We start from the raw sequence: 21,501 nt of genomic DNA on the forward strand, positions 1-21,501 counted from the left end.
ATGTGAAATCCCTTGCCCACGTCTCCGGGCTGGATCAATCCTACGCCGTCTTGCAAAATGATGCGGTTGTTCTTGCCTAGACCAACAGAAGTCTTGCCGAGGAAGCTCCCGTGCACAGCAATAATGGCTTCTAATGCGAAGTAGAAGGAGGCAACAATGGTGCATCCGCAATTAACGCGGCTCTCGCACGAGATGTCCTCGGTGCTTTTATTGCAGAGACGCGACTGGCAAGCATAAAGCGCCGGCATACTGTAACTCATGGAGCGGTTATGTGCGCGGATGTGCTCGAATCCAGGATTCTCCCACGGGGTGCCGCTCACGCACCTGTCGATCCAGCGGACGGGTTTAGACAGGGCGCTTCACGACTGGCTGACCGGCGCCGAAATGCTCTGTCAACAGCCTCAGCGACCTCATGTTGATAGCATACTTACAGCCACTCCACAGCCTCACTGAGCGCCAGTTTGGACTTTGGAACGGAACTGATGGTGGACCCTGGCCACTGCAAAGAGGAGCAAGCGGGTACAAAAGGCGGGCCTCCTGCTCCGCCAATTGCTGAGTCTCTACTCTTCTTCGTTACCACGAGATCGCAGGCCTAGCAACCTAGATTACACCCGTCTTCTCAGATACCTACTTCTGTACGGTTTTCTGCAGCGCCAACCCCCCTCCATTGTCTAGTAAAGCTCTTAATGTATTTCTCCCCTGCTGAGCAAGCCTTCTTTTTTGACATCTTGATTTATTCAGTTTCGGTCCTCTGAAGAAACGAGTCGGACGTCGGCCAATCAGCAGAGCCATATAATAGCGGCAAAATGTCTTCAGGATACGGCTATGATGCAGAACTCTGGCATTTCGCGCAACAGCTCTATCCCGACCTCCCTCCAATTGAGGCGTACCTCGCCTTTCACCGCGACTACGTGGCTCCCATGGTGGGACCAGTCATCAATGGCACGCTTACCCTAGCTGAGATTGTAGCTCTTTTTCAAGAAACTAACTCAGGAGTCGCCACAATCCACGGACTCCGCCTAGCTGTGCAGGTTGCGGAGCGGCTTTATGACCACATCAAATGCCTTTTAGAACTCCGCAGGCAACGGTCAGCAATATCACGGCAGACGAGAAAGAAATCTCAGCTCTGCTGACCGCAGAAATCTGGAAACAAGATAAAGCGGGCACCCTGGGTCAACCGAACCCCATTTCCTGATGACGTTGACATGGCTGCGGGTGCCAGCGTTTCCGGTGAAAGCGTGAAGAATATTCCGAAGGGCATCACAGACAATGCTGTGTCGGCAGCTTCTGCCGGCTCTGGCCCCACGGAGTCACTCTTCGATCGCATCAACTACTTGGAATGCTGGAATACAGCATTGCAAATGATTCAGACTGCTCAGGCACAGCATATGATCAAAGCTCTGAACGTCATTGCCGAAATCTCGGGGACAGGAATTGCATCGCCGCGACGGGCGCAGGTGGTCCCAATGGCTTTGCCCGACCTATACACGATTCGATCAAAATGAAGATAAATGATATCGATACGGCAGACATCAAGAATCATCGCCTCTTCCTCTGCCATGACTCCAACAATTGACACACTGCATTTAAGAGGCTAACAAGCGAGAATCCACTTCCGTCGGAATTTGTTAACAACCTCTGCGATGACCTCGACCATGCGTGCCTTTTCATGCGTGAAGTCAGACAAAAGCTACTAGCAAAAGATGAAAATCGCGGAAAAGACATTAAATTCCACCTACTCATCCCATCGTGGTCCAAGCCTTAGATCAAGGAGCCGCTGCATTTTCCTGAAGACCTCTACCCTCTCCAAATTGAGGGGCTCAAACATGGTGGCAAAGACCAAGTCGAGTTGAATCTCCCAGCAGCACCCGCTGGACTTCTTCATGGGATCACGAATACTCTTGACCCTAACAACTGGAACAAAATTGCAAGGGGGACCAGTCAAGCCGTCACATTGCCAGCCGTAGGCTGGGGGGTAAACGGCGCATGTCTTGCTACAAGCCTGCGTATCGGTAGCCTTACACCCCTGGGGCCGCTTCTGGCTATGCCACTGTGGATAATATCCACGTCGATGGCTATGGACAAGTCGGCCCCGGTCATTTACGAGACCACTCACGAAGCGCTACGTGAAGAGGACCCCAGGGTGCTAGGGTCCAGGGAGCGCCTGCATAGGCCTCAACAGGGCTTTAAAGACGATGTATATCAGGAACGCTGATGGTGTTTTTTCACCTTTTGTAATGCCTATATCAATTTGTTTCTTTAAATCTCCTTAGTGCAATGTCAATCAAGCTCTATTTAGTCTTGACAAATATTTGGCAGCTATCTTCCGATCCATGCAAGTCTCTCACCTCTCTGGTGCGCTCCGTAGTCGACTTTAATCAACAGAGTTGTATCGTGGTATGCTTTCGTGTCTTTGCCTAAGATACGGGTCATCCCCAACATATAACACTACTATAGCTCTCTCCCACAAACGGCAGAAGCAAGATAATTTACCATGAGTTTTAAGTTTTCACAATTCCCTGACTCGTACTTTCAAAAGCTCGGCATTGAGCTGCACCTGACCGCGGCTGTAGGGGACTATTCCAAAACCAGCACTACAGGTGAGCTCACTGTGAATGGCAAGTGCTGGACTCTGCCCCGTGTGGATGGCATCACCTCCAGGTAACAGCGTTTTGTGATGAACGGACCAGACGTACCACCCTCCAGCTGGTATGCCTCTATCAAACCGGTTCAGAATCCCATAGCGTCGTTGGTGCTACTGAGGGCAAGTGTCTTAGATCAATGCCCGCGCCAGGTGACGTTATTGCGCCGGATCGTCAGCAAGGCTCACCTTTACAGTCAAGAGATGCGATATGCCAGGAATGGCCGCCATCCCGCTGGCTTATTCCGACCACAGCCAAGGTGTATAATACGCCAGGAAGTTGGCGCCATTCTGCCAGCACATTCTGAGCTTTACCGCCAGTCATTTCCTATTGAGGCTCGGACCACTGATCTGAATCTGGCGATATCACCGAGAGACTGCAACCTAGCAGCGAGGGTGGCTTTATAATGTCTTCGTGATCAGCATGTATTGAGAGTCTCCAAGAAATCCTTTTTGAATGCATTGACTCGTCTTATTTATCAATCTCCAATGGTCATGGCTTGTTGTAGCTAGAGAACCGAAAATGAACGTGCTGAACTTCCGACTCAGCCAGAAAGGGCTGATAATTTTCTCAGAGATATATTATGCCTAATGCACTTGCTGTAGGATGTATTGAAGGTCTTAATCCTTCACATTGTAACAAGCAGACTATATAGGTGCGGTCTAGACATATCAGGCCTTAGGATCTGATCATAGTGACCTTTTCAGCTGAGCTAGGAGATGCCTGGCTTGACACATCTCTTACACACATGCAATTTGTATAGGAGTTTCATAGCCATTTTGGTGCTTTTGTAACGGGCAGATCAACATATACACTATTATAGGCCTGGCGGCTGGACCAAAAGGTACAAGACACAGTTGCATCTAGTGCCCAATACCGCGAAAGCCATACCTGAACCCTTATCTTGAGGTTTATCCCATAACGTAATGAATATGAGCCAGTAAGCATTGGTAAAGAATGATACAAACCTAACCCTACAATATAGATCCCGCCTTTGCACCAAAGCACACTCCAGCAATGGTGTGTCAAGAGCCGGAGCTATCTTATCATGCTCCAAGAGTCCTACGCGAACGGTGAAGAGGATGATAGGTAATTCACAGAGTCTGCATTGGTGTCTGACAGTTATATGCTGCCTTCAAGATAGTCTAACAAGCCCAATCCTCCCTCCTCAGAAGAAGTTTCTCCCTCTCCAACCGATCAAACACCCGGAAGTACCCATCGGCAAGTGGATATTCCTCCGTAAACCCTACATTGCGGATCTTCTCCAAACTCATCTCCCGGTTCCGTCCCAAAAACGTAAAGCCCGCGGAGAGGAAAATCCACGTTGCCTCGGGAATCTCGCGAAGACGGAGACCATACTTCTTGCACATCTTTCTGTATTCGTCCTGGTGCGCTACCCACCACATATCGATATCTTTCCATGCTTTATCCTCGGGAGTGGCGCCTTGGGCCTCTAGACCGAAGTATGCGCAAAGTTTCGGCCAGATAAGGACCCAGGATTCGGTGGTGGCGTTGTCCGCTATGTTGAATGCCTCTCCATGCGCCTGCTCTGGCTTCTCGAGTGAAAGGTACAGCTCCGACCGAGCAATGACATCCTGCGAGGATGATGTATATGTGTGGATATAATTGACATAACTTCCGGGGAAGACTACGGTGGCGCCAGGGCCATTGACGTAGCGATAGAGCATTAGGAAGAGCGCGATGGGTTCGGTATATGTCATGCTTGTGGGGATGGGGACGTGGCCTGGATATGCGCGTTAGTATCTATTGTCACGTCGGATACAGGAAATAGGGAGACAAACCGACAATCTGATCCGGCCGAACCTCGCACCATCTCCAGGACTTCCCCTTGTTGGCTTCTTTGAATATATCGACTTGCCCGTAGTAGAAGATCTCGTCACCCCATGGTGAGGGGATGCGAGGGTTGTCTTCGCGCAGCGGGGGGTTAATCTCGATGTGTTCTTGGAAGCGGAACACCGCAACTCCATAGTTCTTTTGCTAGTAAGCGTGAGTAACTAAACGAGAGGAAGTCAGTACGTACGTTCGTTCCGGTTTGGAGCACGAAGAATTTCAAGTTCTTGCAGAGCTGGTCGACGGCGTGCACGGCGTTATGGGTCATTCCGACGTTTATATCCCTGATTGCCATGACATACAGAGAGGATGCAGTTGCATTGGAGTATGCTGATATAGTTAGTACAATTGTGGCTGGTTACATGTTGGCTTTATTCTCTTCTTTTACCAAGGTAATATACGTGTGCGACGTCTTCTATGTTAGGAACCTTCTGTTGCATCTGGCCCAGCACGTCATCAAGGCGTCCACGCAGATTCACCCCGTTGTACAATTCCAGTCGAGGGTCTTTCGGTAAGCCACTATCTTCCAGAGACAGCGGTTTGTTTGTTAAGCCGATGACCCTAGCAAAGGTGGTAGTGGTTGGGGTATCCGAGAGCCCATTTGGCGACCGCCCAACCAGAGATCCCACTAGCCCCGAAAATCAGAGCGACTTTTTTCGATTCAGCCATTGCATTCGATGTGACTGTGATGTCGAGAGGGAAATCAAATTGTGGGAGGGTACCGTTCTTAAGCGCCTTCTTAGGCTTCATCTAGAGCAGGAGTACATATTGTTTAATCTCAATAGTAGCATCCGGATAGATTGTTGATTAGGCCGGTCCCGTGGCCGGTGTTTCACGACAGCTAGCTGCTTGTCATCATGTTATGGTGGCAGCCGCTGGCGGCTTGGCCGCGTGCGGCGCAGTTGATCGGTTCAGGCCAGGCGAATCCTAGTCAATCACCAATCTAAATTCTGACTCAGGCACACTGACAGTACAGTGCCAGTCACAGTTAACATACTCTGCTCATGGGATTGCCCGCGCTGGATTCGAATATTTTGATGGGAATGCCAGGGGCTTGTCTCACTCAGTGTTATTTTGCCGGCCATTCCTGGTTGCCGTTATATAATCTTTCCATTGCCAAGCTACTATGATGTTTACGTTTGTGTTGACTAAAAGTTTTGTAGATAGGTGCTAGCTGAAATTTTTAGGCCTCGCCAGTGACAAGGGTGTACTGGCCGTTCTTGATAAATGGTGTCCCCTGAACCACGGGAAGGCCCGTCGCTCGGCCTCCTAGTTATCTCATTACACGTCAAAGATGATGGTACCCAGAATAAAACGCCGCCGGGTGATATATCTGAGAACCGGCGAGCGGCTATATTTGGCGTGGGCATTGGGTTTATTGTGTTTGATTCTATCATTATCGCGCTGCGGATCTATGCCCGCGGGTTTATGCTCCGCGCTGTGGGGACAGATGATGGTAAGGCAATTGAAACCATTTCAACGGATAGACTAACAAACTCTTCAGTTTTGATGGTGATAGGCGCAGTGAGCGACTTTCCATCATATAGATAATAACCATCACTCGTATACGTTGAACTAGATACTGAATTTCGGACTGTAAGTAACAATAATGATCGGATCTAACTATGGAATCGGGAAACACGCGCTTGCCATAACGCCAGGCGACACTGTACCTATGCTCAAGGTATACACCTCAAACCATTCTTCCCTTGAATGCCATCCCATCTCTGACCGTATCAAGTGCATCTGGGTAACCCGCCCCTTGTACACCCTCTCGATGGGCCTTATCAAAATGTCCCTTCTCTGGTTCTACCTTCGTCTCGACCCGCGCAAGGCAATGCGCTGGGCCGTCTTCTCCGTCATGATTTTCAATGTCGGCCTCTCCCTTGCAAGTTTCATCGGCGCATTGGCAGCTTGCAATCCTCCATCGTTGTTCTGGACGAGTCCAGGCTCGAGTGGGTGTATGGCCATGGATGCACAGCAGTTATTTTACGAGGTCAATGGCGTCTTGAATATTGTCACAGATATACTCACATATTTACTCCCAGTTCCGATGCTGTATGGACTGCAGTTGACGTGGAGGAAGAAGGGGGCTATACTAGGGATTTTTGGGTTGGGGGTTTTGAGCATCGCTGGTATGTATTGCGTCCATTCTTCCTCACATTAACCATGCTCGATGGATATCTCGGATCTAATATCTATTTTGTGATAGCGGCCTACGTTCGCTACGATTTTGTTAAGAAACTCTCCTCAGCGCAAGAAGAGTATTACCTCCTTCTTGCTGACTCGCTCAACTGGTGTACGATTGAGGCTTATATCGGTATGAAGCTACATGCCTCCCGCTACAATCGCACATAGGTCATTTCTAATCTGATGTCCGTCGTAGCAATTTTCTGCGGCTGTGCACCTTCCCTCTCTGTCCTCATAAAGTCCCATGCCTCGTCAAAATTCGATTCCAGCAACCTTAAATCCTCAAATAACACACTGCCCCGAGCGGATCACATGCAGAGACGGAATCGTCTGAAGAATAATCGGCGGAGAGGACTGGACGAGACAACGCTGGGGAGTCAGGATGCGATTGTTACTAGGACTACTGGTACCGGTATCAATACTGAGCAGGACCACGACGGAAATGGGATTATGATGAAGACGGATATACAGATGGATGTGACGAGAAGAATGCCATCTGAGAATGTTACTTATATGAGTACTATAATTATGAGATGAGGAGGTGATTTTACTAATCCAGTAGAGGTTGAGCCAATATCAGAGTTCATATGCTTCCTGGGGCGCTTTCAGAGCTATTTCTGTAGTCAATTGCCCAGTCAGATTTGCAGTTAGATATTACTAGCTGACATGTCCAGGATTATCACCCAAAATAGTGAGGCTAAATGAAACATATATCTCTCCGTGCGAAGCTACATCATCAGCCAAGTCTGACCCTCAACAACGAGAGTTTCAGCACCGCAATGGTATTAGAAGTCTCCTGCGGGCTCCCCAGCAATTAAAGGAACTACCTCCACCCTACCCCGTAGCTGAAAGAGTCGACGGGTCGTGAATCACTGGTTCACTGGTGATTATAGTTCCCAGATCGCGCGCCTAATTAGAGGTTCCATGAAAGGCCCGATCATGCCTAATAATTGGACTTTGAGGAATTTCTGCGTTTCAGAGACAATTACATGCGAGTGTTACGTCTTACAGTTGGGTGTAGAATCAGACTTCAATGTCTAGCGCATTATCGGGATTTAGGTAGTAGAAGATGGCGAAGCCATGATTGAGGGAAGAAATCGAAAACAATACAACTGTCCATAAGTCCAACCGGCAAAAGAAAAGGGAATACCTGTCTCAGCGCCGTCTTAGTACTCGATGGTGACTCTGCCACCCACGGGATAATATTTGGCACCTACTGTTCGGTGCTCGTTTTTTTGCTTCACTACCAGGATCTATAGCGTAGATGAGGAAGTGAAGAAGGCCTCAATCCTTCTGTATGCATACTGGGCGTGAGATTTCCTCATTTCCTGTTGCCGAGTGGATATACTGGATGCACCTTTGGAGCATGACGATTCTGAAACAGGTCTGTTGGGTGCGCAGCGTCAGACATACAAGGTGATTTTAGCATTGGTCTTCCTTCACAGTATGTTAAAGCCAACTGCTATATTAATGTAAAAAAAACTTAATAGTTCTATGAATTATCTAAACTGTGTTCTAAATTCGAAAGATCATGTGGTTGGGTAAAAGATATATAAAAAACCAGATAGGATACGAAATTATTAGAGTCTTGCCAGAAGTGTATCTCTGCGGTAAACACTTGAAATCGAGCCGCATTTCTAGTACGCCCCTCAGATATGTGGGACAGCCTTCCTGTCAAAGGATGAGCCTAGGTTAACACACACAAGCGTGCGCAGTACATTCCCCGATCAAGCTACCTGAACGTGTACGAAGTGACATAAAAGACCTGTCACGCAGCATGAAGCAACAATTTACCTCAAGGCAAAGGCACAGTCAACCAGGCGCGGCCTGGGCAACTGGGCGCCTATGATAAGGTGTTCAGATACTAGGAAAGCGAGATGGTGACAGTTGAGACAGAAACGGCTTCCACGAATAATATGCCTAGCGCACGATGGCACGCCATGTCGGGGAATTGAGGTATTAAGCCGCTTAACCGGGAGACGCGCCTAGCGAGGACGAGCCAAACGAAGGAGAATATGCTAGCGTAGAATAACATGTACTTAGTCAATGCATGTGTTTAACACTTATTTGTCACTGTGGGCCACATACAAACACGCGCAGCTGAGAAGCTTTCATCATATTTAATGCCCAACAAATCAAACCCGCACTAACCAAATCTTCTGTTCCTTCTTCTGCATCATATCGTCAAACTCTACTCCGATCTCTGTCACTCTCCCCTCAGCCCCTATACGAAACTCGACCCTCGCCCCCGTGTCGATACCGGCTTTGCTCGAAACAAGCGTCCAGTACGTCCCGGTCACGTGGAATAGATCCAGCGTGAGATCTACAGATTTTGGCCCGGACGTGGACTCAAAAGAGGCGCATAGTCTGGCACCTGTCCATCTCTCTGGATTCTTGAGGACGTCACGATCTGGGCAGTCCGTTGTTATCTTCAGCTTTGGGTATGCGGGATGTGTGTAGTGGCCCGAGTAGGCGTCTAGCGCGAGAGGATGGGGGAGAAGGGAATCCCTATCTGGAATATCCGGGTACAAGGCTGCGAGAGACTTATTTGAGACTTTCAAGCCGGCGAGTTGTGTTTCAATTCTGTAAGATATTAGTTAGCCGCACTTTCCAACCTGCTTAGGGGAAAAAAGAAGAGGAGGAACGAAAGGATTCATACATTTTCTCCCAATTAGGCCTCTCTTCCTGTTTAATCCCGAGTAGCCAATCGATAATTTCAAAAGCAAGAATAAAACTTGCTTGATCCATCCCTATCATCTCATTTCCCAAAAGCGTCAACCCCGTCTGTTCCTCGGGAAGCAAAACCACAAAAGCCCCAAACCCTACCTGGTCCCCGCTATGCTGTATAATTTGCAAACCTCTATAGTTCTGCTGAAACCATCCCAAACCATATAAATCCGGCGCCGAGAATGGTGGATTGACCGACGGCGCAACGATCGAATGCGCGCCAAAGAGCGCCGCGTACCCCTCTTCAGAAAGGGGAGGTGCGCGCACAAGGAGTGCAGATACCCAACTTGCATAATCGTTTACCGACGTAAGAATATTCGCCGCGCCTCGAAGAACGGGTGAAAACTCCAGGTTTGTCGCGACCGTTTGATTCGTGGAAGGATTGAAGAAATACCCCTCGCTGATCTCCCTCCTGTCCGCGAGCGCGGGCGCAGTGTCGAGGTACGTCGAGTGCATATTCAGCGGGCTCCATAGGTTCTCTTTCAGGAAGTCGTAAAGTGGTTGGTTCGTTATCTTCTCGACTAGGTGTGCCGCAACAGAGTACATTAGGTTACAGTACTGGAACTTTGTTCTGATCTCCTCTGTCAATGGCAGGTATTTCAATTTTTCCACGACGGCTGGGAGAGTGAGATCCTGTTCGAAGAGGACCGTGTCGTGTCGCGGCAGGCCTGAGCGGTGCGATAGAATGTCGGTTAGGGTGAGGTGAGTTGTGGCATAGGGGTCTGAGAGGATGAATTCGGGGAGGAGCGTGTGCAGAGGTGTGTTCCATTGGATGTGCGGGTAGTGGGTATTGTTTGCGACGAGGAGGGAGACCGCGGCCGCTGTGTGTGCTTTTGTTGTGCTTCCTGCGAAGAAGAGGGTGTCGGGCGTTACAGGGGTCGATGTCGTAGTGTTTGCGAGGCCGTAGCCCTATTTTTTTTAGTATTCCCTTTTTACGGTGGACGTATGGCTGAATGGGAAGGGTACTTTGGCATAAGTCTTCCCATTTCGGACGACGGAGACAGCAAGGCCTGGAACGTGGTAGTGCTTGAGGACATGCGCAACTTTCTCGTCGAAAGCGTCGGTAAGAGGATTGTCATTAACATCCTCGCTCTTGTAAAATGGGTGTCCCAAAGATACCTGCTCATACGGCTCATCGCTTAGGGCTAAGCAGGATGCCCGTGCTAAGGCAGTTACACTGAGGACGCTGTAGAGCATCATAACAACGATGTTGGACTGATAAGAGATTTCAGCCGCAAATACTCGGGAACGAGAACGAAAACGGTCAATTTAAGGCCGCCGTGAATTTTAGCGCTTACTATGCTATAATTGCTGTTTAGGTTTTGCAGGGGTACTTTTACAGGTAGCTGCCACTTAGGCACCAGCGCCACGTATAACATTAGCAAGTGAATGCGAGAAGAAGCTTCAAACCCTTTCTCCTCAGTCTTCTAAGCTTATCAATGATCTTTTTCGATTTACAGACCACTTATATTTAGAAACTTGATAAAATATATGCCTTTTCTTCCGCGCAAACCACTCGATATCTATCCCTCTCTCTCCAGACCTGCTCTCTTGTTTTCACGCCCTGTGATTGGTCGGCTCACCGACGACCTGAGCCCTACTATGCCTACCGTCGACCCGAACGTAAATACCGTCGCGTGGATCGCTCCACTCGAGATCGAGATCAAGGTACAGGCTGTCAGACAATGTTCAACATCAACTTCCTCAATACTCTCCCTTCTCCTAAGCGCTAGAATGGAGCCCTTCAATATGGAATCCTGGGATTAACGTTCCACATCTCTCCGAGACACTCCCAATCAAAAATCCCATGAACGGAGATCCCAAACACATCTTTACGTTTCCAGGTATGCGAACTTTTCAGGCACACGGCAAAACACAGTTGAACGCTTTCGAGTGCAGGAATCAAGAAATAGGACACCGATCTAGACATTTTCAGTCAAGTATTCTCACCTCCACGAAGTAATTGTTATGAAAGTTAGACTAGAAATCTACCTGCCGACCTACAGCAAGAGCCGCATATTCTTGTATCGAAAGAAGGAGAGAAAAATCAAGAACATTGAAGCTTTCAGTCTATGTGTAACGGAGTTTCTCGATGTGATATAAACCTAGAGAACGTAGAGCATCGATTTAACTCATGATGCACCCTCACCTAAGGGTAGTGGCCGGAGGCCACCAGAGCTTGATTCTTGGTTGTCAGGAGAGATATTGCAATGAGCAATGTCCGTTCGATGTATGAAGTATGATTAATTGTTATTGTCTAAAGCTACGCCAATGATATCATTAAATATTAAGGCCTAGGGCAGACCTCCTGGGTGACGGGCCGGGCCATCATCCTGCGAGCCAGGCTCATGGGTATGGCAACACGAGAGGTGAAGCTTTAAAAATAACTATCTGACTTCTTATGAGGGTTTATGTCCCAGACTCCGTCTATTGAAGCCTTAAGCATTGCCAACGGAGCTTGTTACCTGCATCCATCAACTATTGAGAAAATTATTACCCCATCGCCTAGCCAGGAACAGTTGACTCAGAAACTAAGTGCACCCAAGGCTGAACCAGTAGAAATGCAAAGTAAACGAAGTAGATATAGTCTCGTCATCCTACTTGCTATCTTCCCTTCCACACCACTCTTTGATTCCCGCACGGGCAGGCTCTGTTTAATGAAACTGTTTCCTCTTCTGCGCAGCATTCAAGCCTATTGTTTCAATCTTAGTCATTGTGTATATTTTCAATAGAACTATCCCTAATATCCTGTTAGCAGTAAAAGAAAAGCAATTACTCCATCAGCTATTAAAGAATACAGCGTTCCAGGCCAAGGCATTCTTCATTATGCTACTTGGAACCTATCAGGATAATAAGTGATTATGCTATTTCTTGAAGATTTTGTCTTCGATGCTAATATGTTCCAGCCCCTGTACTCTAACTTTTTATCTAACTTGTACTGGTTGAGGATGCGAAAAGACCTCGTATTCCTGTCCTTGATATCGTATGACTAGGTATATAAAATATAGACACTCTAACATCTTTATATTTATCTAGGCTCGTTTATTCCTATAAGCCAGTTCTTTTGCCTTTTTTTGACGATTTATATACTAAGGGTCTCCTTTTCAAGCACTATGGCAAGAGACTTGCCCTTTCTCGAGAATGCAGACCTTGTACTACACCGTGTGTCATAAACTAACGCCAGCACTAGGCGGCGTTATCGCGCCGGATCGTCGGCAACACTCATCTCGACGGCCAAGATGTGCGATATTCCAGGATATCGGCCCCATTCCGCAGACTCAATCCGACCATGGCCAAAATGTACGATACGCAAGGAAGTGGCGCCATTCCGTCGGTTCATTCTGATTTATGACCTCAATCGGCAGTTATCTCCTATTGGAATCTGGACCACTGAGCCGAATACGATGGCATTGCTTGGAGGGCATACCAAGCAGCGCTGGTGGCCATACAGAGGCTTCCGAACCGTCACGTAACTAGAATCTCTGAACGAACCTATTAAAGTCTCCTACTGATCGATTTCCAATAAGCCGCCACTCCGTTGTAAGTGGAGAACTCCCACAAATGGTAGTGTCTTATATGTTGGCCACAACTCTTATTGGGGGCGCTGAACAGACGGCGCTTGATTGGAAAGAATGGGCCGATCTTCCCAGACGATGGGAATATATTGCACTGGAATTGACAAGAGCAGGATCGCTACCATTAGGCTAATATGCCGGAGACCAGAACATAGCAGCGAAATTTGACCGCGGTATTGCCATAATGCGCAGCTAGAGTTAACTAAAATACTAGTTCTGGTAACGTGGCTGGCGCCTCACGGTAAATTTCCCAATCCGACACGGAGCGCTTACTTCCAAGGTTGGCGCTCTAAGCTTTGTCAAGCTCACCCCAAGCACCCGGTTTTCTCAGCTCAATAGCTTATACCTCACCATGTGCTATTCTAGTATTAAATAAATGGTAGATGGCAAGTCAGCCCTTTCGATACAATTTGTGCCTATTTGAAATCTGCAATTCGGCCGATCATCAATATTTTTGGGGCTGGAGAATACTCGGCGTCCTAGTTGCTTCGTGTTGGGATAGGGCTAATTTCATACCCCGGCGCCCAATTCCTAGCATGCGGGGCTCAGAATACCAGTCGGTTCCCCAGGCTGAACTCAGATAACGCTCCCCGGCTTAGGCCATGATTGTTTTGACCGTCCGCACTTCCTCATCACTGATAGGTGTAAAATAAGCACATCGCCAGCCTTACATTCGGGGCTATTTTCACTTTCCTGCTAGCCTATCTGTCCAATACGCAATAGCACATGGCAGCCGAATTTATCCGAGCTCAAGCTGACTCTTTAATCCAATCAATAATACCATTACCGTTGTCGAGCTTTGATAAAACGCTGAGCCCATGCCAGTCGCACAGAACATAAAAGTCCATATTCCAGCCGTGAAATGGCCCCAGGAGTCTGCCAGAACTAGCGGACCTCTTATCAATCTTGCGCTCGGAATGGCTGACCAAGCTGCGCAGACTGAGATTGCGCTGGAGAAAACGGCTGCGCACCATGTGGAAGATACGCTGGGCGCTGGGGCGATCGTTGAGGCGAAGCAGGCAACCGACGAGGAGCACGCGCAAACACTGTGGAGCGCACTCCGAGACAATCGCAAGGCCGTGGCCTGGTCTGTCTTGATCTCAATGTCCATCATCATGGAAGGCTACGACACCATCTTAATGGGCAACTTCTTTGGCTACCCGACATTCCAGAAGAAGTTCGGCCAGGATTACGGCGGAGATATTGGTTGGCAGGTGTCTGCCCCTTGGCAGACGGGATTGAATATGGCAAGCACGGTTGGTTGTATCTTTGGTAAGACTCGAACAAGAAAGTAAAGGCAAAGAGGAAGAGCAGCTGTTGATACAATCTCTTTATTAGGTGGTATCATTAATGGATACGCGGCATCGCGATTCGGCTACCGGATGGTCATGCTCGTGGCCCTTGCCTTCTTGACCGCATTCATCTTCATTGTCTTCTTCGCGAACACAACTGCTGTGCTGCTCGTGGGTGAGATTCTCTGCGGTCTCTCGTGGGGAGTTTTTGCAACAATCGGCCCTGCGTACGCATCCGAGGTATGCCCGACCAATCTGCGCGGGTACCTCACAACCTATGTCAATATGTGCTGGGCAATCGGCCAGCTCATTGCTATGGGCGTGCTATATGGGCTTCAGGATCGATCTGACGACTGGGGCTACAGGATCCCCTTCGCTCTCCAGTGGATCTGGCCTGTGCCGCTAATGGTGATATGCTGGCTGGCGCCTGAGAGTCCCTGGTACCTGGTCCGCAAAGGTCGCCTGGAAGACGCGAAGCGCAGTATCCGCCGACTAGGTGGAAACAAGACAGAGGAGCAGATCAATGGGCAGCTTGCCATGATGGTGCACACAATCAAACTGGAAGCGGAGATTGAAGCAGGCACGAGCTACCTGGAGTGCTTCAAGGGCGTTGATCTCCGCCGCACGGAAATCTGCTGCGTCGCCTTCTTCGGCCAGATCCTATCCGGCAGCAGCTTCGCTTACTCGCCAACCTATTTCTTCGAGCAAGCCGGCATGAACTCGAGCAAGGCCTTTCAGCTCGGCGTCGGGTGCACGGGCGTCGCTCTGGTGGGCGTTATCCTGTCCTGGTGGCTCATCACCTACCTGGGGCGAAGGACACTCTACGTTTGGGGCATGGCCATCCTGTGCACTTTCCTCATGCTCATCGGCATCATCAACGTATCGTCAGACACAACAAGCGCCATGTGGGCTCAGGCCGCATTCTGCTTCCTCTGGCTATTTGTTTACTCCATGACCCTCGGCCCCGTCACCTATTCCATCGTCTCGGAGATATCATCGGTGCGTCTGCGTCCATTGACTGTTTGTCTGGCGCGCACGGCGTATCAGGTGGTGAATGTCGTGTCGCAGGTTCTCGAGCCGTATTTCATGAACCCCACTGCATGGAACGCGTCCGGTAAGACCGGCTTCTTCTGGGGTGGCACTGCCCTACTTGTCTTTATCTGGGCTTTTTTCCGCCTACCTGAACCAAAGGGCCGTACGTACGCCGAACTCGACATTCTGTTTGCGACCAAAGTCCCCGCGCGCAAATTCGCCTCCACGCCCGTTGATGTGTATGTCGTCGGGCCCTCTCCGTCCCAGGAAGGCCTCGTGCGCGGAGCGGCGACGCAGGAACAAGAAAAGCAGTGAACCAGTAACGCATCGATGAGCTACGGAGTTATTATTGGATTGGTAGTGCCATAAGTCTTCGATTGTCTACAATTCTTCAGACTAGTTGGTCTAGTGTCCAGGCCTAATACGGTTTAATATGGGATATTCCGAGCAATTCATATTTTCCCAAACTTACGTAGACACCAATAATGAGAGGGCGCACTTTAGGATAAAACAATCCCTAATCCGGAGTGTGTCAAGGCTAAACTCAATACCATCATGAGCAAATCTAGACCGACTACGACGGCGCAATCAGGTATTTGCGCAAATTATCTTCCGTAGTACTCTCTTTGGATCTACCCCGGTATAATTATGCTGATCTCGTTTGCTATCTTGATACGGAGCCTGTTCGCTTTCCTCACGAGCCGGAAACCACGCGCCCTGTCGACGAGGGCGGAAGTATATATAGCTATCTTGCGCTCGTATGTGGGTTTAGGCGGAACTAGAGGAAGGTTTCCCTACACCCTAGAGCATAGGGACGCAAAGCGATCTTTCTCCATCGCCGGTGCGGAATAAATGATCCAGAACCCAATCGCAGTGAGTCATGCTGCGACGGCTGAATTTGGTCTCTGTTCAGCTTGCCACACATTCATTTCATCTTTATTTGTCCCGTCACTGCACTAGTGGTCTCCCTTTCCCTCTCCCTCTGCCCGGTGGATAACGCCCCGCCAGGAAAGTAAAGAAATCCCATGAACTAGAAATCTTACTAGAAATCTTGCACGGAACCATATATAGAAGCGTTGATGCACGACTGCACTGGAAGATTTGTTATATTAGATCCTGGGATTAGAATTGATTTCTATGCCATCGTATCTCAAATAAACAAGCGACAACGAAGAACGCGTCTCTTGTCGGTCTCAGGAACCAAGTTCATACACTCTGTGAACACCTTGTCCCAAAACTGATTCCGACGGGCGAGTAGTATCATTCATCCCTTGTCTATTGGAAAGATCGGAAGGCAATTCAGTTAATGCTTTCTCGCTCGTCCTAGCCTTTTCCTTCTTCCTCCGAGCGCAGACCAGAACAACCAAGCCGATGGCTACGATTGCCGCCGTCGCCAGTCCTACGCCAATTCCTGCCTTTGCACCTGTCGAGAGTGAACTGGATGGATCTGGCTCAATGGTATTTGTTGCGGTCGCCGAAAAGGAGTCATCGCTAGTCGAAATGGATGGCGTTGAAGAACTGGTTGTCGTGGTTGTGCTTATGGTTGCGGCTGTCGTTGATTTGCTTTGACTGGGTGAAACAAGACTGAACGTGCCATTTTGACAGCAATCGTACTGGCTGAGGTTCAAGGTGCCAGAGTGGCAGCAGTAGTTTGTCAATGCGCTATTGCACGCCCAAATGTATCCGCCTGAGTAAGAATCATCTAAGGAATAAGGAATAGGTGTTAGAATGATAATACTGTCTGAAAGGACAAGAAAGCCAATGATTTGTGTATATGTGGTGCATTGGATCGAGCATCCATCATAGGATTGACTCTGGCAGGAACTTGTGTGGTAAAGATCAGTGAAGTTATATACACCGCCAGGAAAGGTCACAGCGGATTTATTGGCGAAATTGTGTTTGTCGCGACACAGCAAATTGTCCATGCATGTATCGCCAGATGCGCAGCAAATGTTGGATTTTGGGCATGGCTTGTCACCTCTAGCAATTGTGCCGTCACGGTAGTAACAGGTAGAGGATGCGTGGCTAGTGAGCAGGATCACCACTACAAGCTCTCTGAATCCCATGGCAGCACAAGCTCAGAGGATGGAAAATGGCTGGATTAGTTTCTGTCAGAGATCAGAATTGGGAGAAGTCAAGAACACGAGGTGACTGTCAGGGGTCCGCCCTGCAGCTGCCAAAGTGACAACTTGTTTGAAATGTGGACGGCTACAGGAGTCTCATTATTGGTCCATGCCGTGCAACCTTGAAGCGTAGCACGAGCAGGTTATTCCGTTTGACTGTTTTCTTACTCTTGAGCCTACAGAGGTATCATCTTTAAGTAGTGGGATCCTGTAAGTACTGATACCTAGGATCATGGCTCTCCTAAGCAGCAGAGGGTTGACCACATATCCACCTCCGAGGCATCTCCACCTCTTTGGCCCTGCCCTAGCGATGGAGCTTAGAAGACATGACTAGATTCGAATTGGCGCATCCTACCTTGAACGCAAAGGGACTACCATCACCTCAATAGCAATAAGAAAAGAGGAAATGTGGACGGGCGAAGTCGGTCTGCAGAGATGACACAAGCAAACGGCCACTCAAATTTGGACTTCTCGTCTCTACGGCTGGACCAGCACCATCTATCCCCAGAAGATGGGTCCAAATATGTCGAGGATGAAGGGGAATGTCTTGACTAGGAACTGTAAGACAGCTCAGATATGGCTCACTCGAGTGCACTAGCGTGAAATCCCTGATAGACTAGTTCAACGCGATAAACTCAGGCGATAAAATATTTACCGCCCCGCAATATGTCTCAACAGCTTATACACAACACGGAGTCTCCTTCTCTTCCTATGTGATCTGGCCGGACGGGATACGATCTCCTCTACAACAGAGCCGGCAGCTTAAGCAATCATTGGCGAAGGATTGTATCTTCTCTCTTTAACCCTACAGACGCTAACAATCCACACCTGCGTCAACCTGTCCGCTGTCTTCATTTTTATCAGCGGGATCCGAGAGATTTCCGCGTGGACGCCCAATTCTCACCTTCCACAACTATTAATTTTATTGTCTCACTACCCTGTATTTATTCCGCAGCCACGATGCATCGCAGTGGGTTTACGCTAGCACTTTGGGGAATAGGAAGCGGATAGGATAGTTAGCCAGCGCATCAACTAAGCAGTACTAGAGAAGTTCATCCTGGAACAACGTTAGTACAGTGCTTAGCCGCGCCTTTTCATGGAATCATAGCAGCTTACTAACGAGCCAATGTATTTCGACAACTGGCTCTTCTATAATCTTCTTAAGCGTCGGCTTAGGATAAGCCTCCTTCGTGGATACTCCTCACTGAGAGGTCAAATCTTCAGGGTTGGTGATTGCGGCCAGCCACTATATGAACTGCCTTAACCAGCCAGCGAGTACATCGATATTTGGCATTTCCGTCCTTCAATATATATAATCGTCGCATACAACGGCACGTTCCATACATCGATCCACATGCATAGTCCGCACATGGACTTAGAAGACGCTTCGATGACTTAACGGGTTTCTCCCGCCAGATAATGACCTCTGGACCACCCGCTGGAGCCACCGCATTTATATTGTCAGGCTGATATCATAGCAAGTCCCTGCATGTAAGACTGGTACGATCTCAGACCCACATTAATATACACCAAACCTAATTCGACGAGACAGTCAAGCCTTTAGGAAGACACGTGTTAAAGCTTGTCATCTCTCTAATCTTGGCTGATTGACCCACATGGACACGCAAGAAATTTTGATGTCAATCCTCGAATTAGGGGGAAACTCCGGCTTCTCGGTGGGGAGGCTACTCTGCCGCCCCTGCCCCCTGAACTCGCTGAACCAAATGTCAGTCTTCTGCATGTCAGGTTGGATTTAATCTCGGGATCCCCGGTTCGCTCAGATCTGATTTCTTGAGTTCTCGACGACAAACTCCAACTGCTAACCCAATGAGCGCTCAGAATCCTGCGTCAAGCGGTTCCGCCAGCCCGGAACCCCGCGGGGAGGGAAAAACTGAAGAAACCGAGCAGGCTCGAAATGATGCGCTTTCCACTACAGGTACGTCCCTCCTCAGCCGTGAACGATGGCGCGGAGCTGCTCGCACCGTTCGCGACCAGTCGAGTCGCCTAGCGGAAATTCTGAGTCGGCCAATGGGCGAGCACGAAGCTGGACTGGGCTCTTCCCTTGTCGACCCGGAGAAGCTGGGGTCAACCGACGACGACGCGTTGGCTGCTATTTTTCGAAAGAATGGAACCGAGCAGTCAAGCACTCAGTACCAGCAAGCCGTGCGCGCAGAGGCCGAACGGCTGATGCAGGGTATGAAGGGCTTACCGACTCCTAATGAACCGGTGGCCGGAAAACCGGTGGACGACGTCGAGGCAACTGCACATACGCCAGCGGCGTCCTCTTTACCAGGAGGCGTGCTCGCAGCGCTGCTGCAGCTGCAGTCGAATGCAGCGCAGAATTCGCGCACGACGAGCCTGTACTCGGCACCCGAGTCGGAGACGGAGTCCCAAGCTACTCTTGTCATGCCTGGCATCACGCCAGTGTCGACAACGTCAACGACGACGCCTCCTAATCGGCCAAAGATAAAGCCAAGGCATTGGTACAAAAAGTCGGATCATACTGCGACGGCGTCCTTGGTGCGAGCTTCCATGAACATGGGCCACATCGCCTCGTCCAACGCCTGGGCGAAGGCAGACGTGCCGCCGGTCGAGCTCCAGACTGACGACAAGAAGAAAAAGAAGAAGAAGACGGACAAAGATAGCAAGGAGGTCAAGCTGACGATTCATATCGCGGAAATCATCTTCCGTCAGCGTTATATCATGCAGCTCTGCCGCGCGTTCATGCGTTACGGAGCTCCAACCCACCGACTGGAGGAGTACATGCAGATGACGGCGCGAGTTTTGGACATTAATGCACAGTTCATGTACCTTCCTGGCTGCATGATCATGTCGTTTGACGACCCGGTCACTCGTACGGCAGAGGTTAAACTCGTTCGCGTTCCCCAGGGGCTGGATCTCGGGCGGCTAGAGGCAGTTCACCATTGCTATAAGCGAGTCACTCACGATATGGTGGACATCCAAACCGCAATTGCAGAGTTGACAGAGCTGATGGACCGCAAGCCGCGGTATAATAAGTGGCTGGTGATTCTTCTCTACGGACTGGGTTCTGCAGCTGTAGGCCCGTTCTCCTTTTCCGCGCGACCCATCGACATGCCCATAATCTTCTTCCTTGGCTGCTGCGTTGGGTTCATGCAACATATTCTTGCACCCCGTTCGGCACTCTATGCAAATGTTTTCGAAGTCAGCGCAGCTATCGTCGTCTCGTTCCTCGCTCGCGCGTTCGGGAGTATACGATTGCCCGGCCGCAACGATCCTGTCTTCTGCTACGCCTCTATCACTCAATCTTCCATCGCGCTCATTCTCCCCGGTTTCTCCGTGTTAACCAGCAGTCTCGAACTACAATCCCACCAGATGATTGCCGGTTCAATTCGACTCGTTTACACGATCATCTACTCCCTCTTCCTCGGCTACGGTGTGACAGTAGGCACGACAATCTACGGCGCCATCGATTCCAACGCCACCAGCGACACCACCTGCGCGCGCCAGTCTGTCTGGGGCAGCGCCTACACCCAGCACTTCCCTTTTGTCGCCATCTACTCTCTAATCGCTGCTCTAATCAACCAAGCCAAATTCCGCCAAATACCAGTCATGGTTTTTATTGGCACAACTGGCTACGTCACCAACTATTTCAGTACACAAAGACTGGGCTCCTCCTCCCAGGTTGCAAATACCGTTGGTGCCTTTACAATCGGTCTTTTGGCGAATCTATACAGTCGCCTATGGCACGGTAACGCAGTTAGCTCGACGATTCCGGGTATCTTTACTCTGGTGCCTTCCGGGTTGGCATCGTCGGGGTCGATCCTGTCGGCGATTGAGTACTCGGATGCAGTGCGAAATGGGACGGCGGATACGTCCGGCGGATCCAATGGTAGTTCATTGACGAGTTTGGGTTATGGAATGATTCAGACAGCAATTGGAATTACGGTTGGCTTGTTTGTTAGTGCACTGATTGTTTATCCACAGGGAAAGAAGAGGAGTGGACTGTTCTCTTTATAGGAAAAGTATCTACTGCGGCGCAATTCATTGGTTTTGGATTATGTATTTTATACTTGATTAGAATCATTTT

At 49.4% G+C, this 21,501-nt stretch overlaps 7 protein-coding genes across 7 annotated transcripts; 5 read left to right on the top strand and 2 right to left on the bottom strand.

Annotated features, from left to right (window-relative positions):
- Positions 1-806: 806 nt before the first annotated feature.
- Positions 807-2,215, top strand: BDW70DRAFT_162776 (uncharacterized protein; the record flags this gene model as incomplete). The annotated part of the gene is made up of 3 exons (XM_073741184.1): positions 807-965; positions 1,140-1,457; positions 1,766-2,215. The coding sequence occupies 3 exons, from the start codon at positions 807-809 to the stop codon at positions 2,213-2,215; spliced, it is 927 nt and encodes a 308-aa protein (XP_073593004.1).
- A 1,572-nt stretch (positions 2,216-3,787) lies between these two features.
- On the bottom strand, positions 3,788-5,243 carry BDW70DRAFT_162777 (uncharacterized protein; the record flags this gene model as incomplete). Its single annotated transcript, XM_073741185.1, has 5 exons — positions 3,788-4,386; positions 4,445-4,634; positions 4,684-4,823; positions 4,882-5,121; positions 5,216-5,243. The coding sequence occupies 5 exons, from the start codon at positions 5,241-5,243 to the stop codon at positions 3,788-3,790; spliced, it is 1,197 nt and encodes a 398-aa protein (XP_073593005.1).
- A 107-nt stretch (positions 5,244-5,350) lies between these two features.
- On the top strand, positions 5,351-7,220 carry BDW70DRAFT_170479 (uncharacterized protein; the record flags this gene model as incomplete). Its single annotated transcript, XM_073742939.1, has 6 exons — positions 5,351-5,384; positions 5,788-5,949; positions 6,095-6,177; positions 6,235-6,628; positions 6,706-6,813; positions 6,880-7,220. The coding sequence occupies 6 exons, from the start codon at positions 5,351-5,353 to the stop codon at positions 7,218-7,220; spliced, it is 1,122 nt and encodes a 373-aa protein (XP_073593006.1).
- Positions 7,221-8,248: 1,028 nt separating this feature from the next.
- BDW70DRAFT_142142 (putative penicillin-binding protein) lies at positions 8,249-10,631 on the bottom strand. The gene is made up of 4 exons (XM_073737878.1): positions 10,377-10,631; positions 9,343-10,319; positions 8,772-9,266; positions 8,249-8,701 (listed from the first exon to the last, which is right to left on the bottom strand). Exons 1-3 carry the CDS (start codon positions 10,608-10,610, stop codon positions 8,819-8,821), a joined length of 1,659 nt encoding a protein of 552 aa, XP_073593007.1. The 5' UTR covers positions 10,611-10,631; the 3' UTR covers positions 8,249-8,701; positions 8,772-8,818.
- Positions 10,632-10,841: 210 nt separating this feature from the next.
- BDW70DRAFT_142145 (uncharacterized protein) lies at positions 10,842-11,485 on the top strand. Its single transcript, XM_073737879.1, has one exon. The coding sequence runs from the start codon at positions 10,902-10,904 to the stop codon at positions 11,175-11,177; it is 276 nt and encodes a 91-aa protein (XP_073593008.1). The 5' UTR covers positions 10,842-10,901; the 3' UTR covers positions 11,178-11,485.
- A 1,852-nt stretch (positions 11,486-13,337) lies between these two features.
- BDW70DRAFT_170481 (general substrate transporter) lies at positions 13,338-15,766 on the top strand (the record flags this gene model as incomplete). Its single annotated transcript, XM_073742940.1, has 3 exons — positions 13,338-13,350; positions 13,916-14,257; positions 14,324-15,766. 3 exons carry the CDS (start codon positions 13,338-13,340, stop codon positions 15,622-15,624), a joined length of 1,656 nt encoding a protein of 551 aa, XP_073593009.1. The 3' UTR covers positions 15,625-15,766.
- A 3,493-nt stretch (positions 15,767-19,259) lies between these two features.
- Positions 19,260-21,431, top strand: BDW70DRAFT_162781 (threonine/serine exporter family protein; the record flags this gene model as incomplete). Its single annotated transcript, XM_073741186.1, has 1 exon — positions 19,260-21,431. One exon carries the CDS (start codon positions 19,260-19,262, stop codon positions 21,429-21,431), a length of 2,172 nt encoding a protein of 723 aa, XP_073593010.1.
- Positions 21,432-21,501: the final 70 nt, after the last annotated feature.

The sequence above is a fragment of the Aspergillus foveolatus genome (genome assembly GCF_047715535.1).
Source record: "Aspergillus foveolatus strain CBS 279.81 unplaced genomic scaffold BDW70scaffold_56, whole genome shotgun sequence".
NCBI lineage: Eukaryota > Fungi > Ascomycota > Eurotiomycetes > Eurotiales > Aspergillaceae > Aspergillus > Aspergillus foveolatus.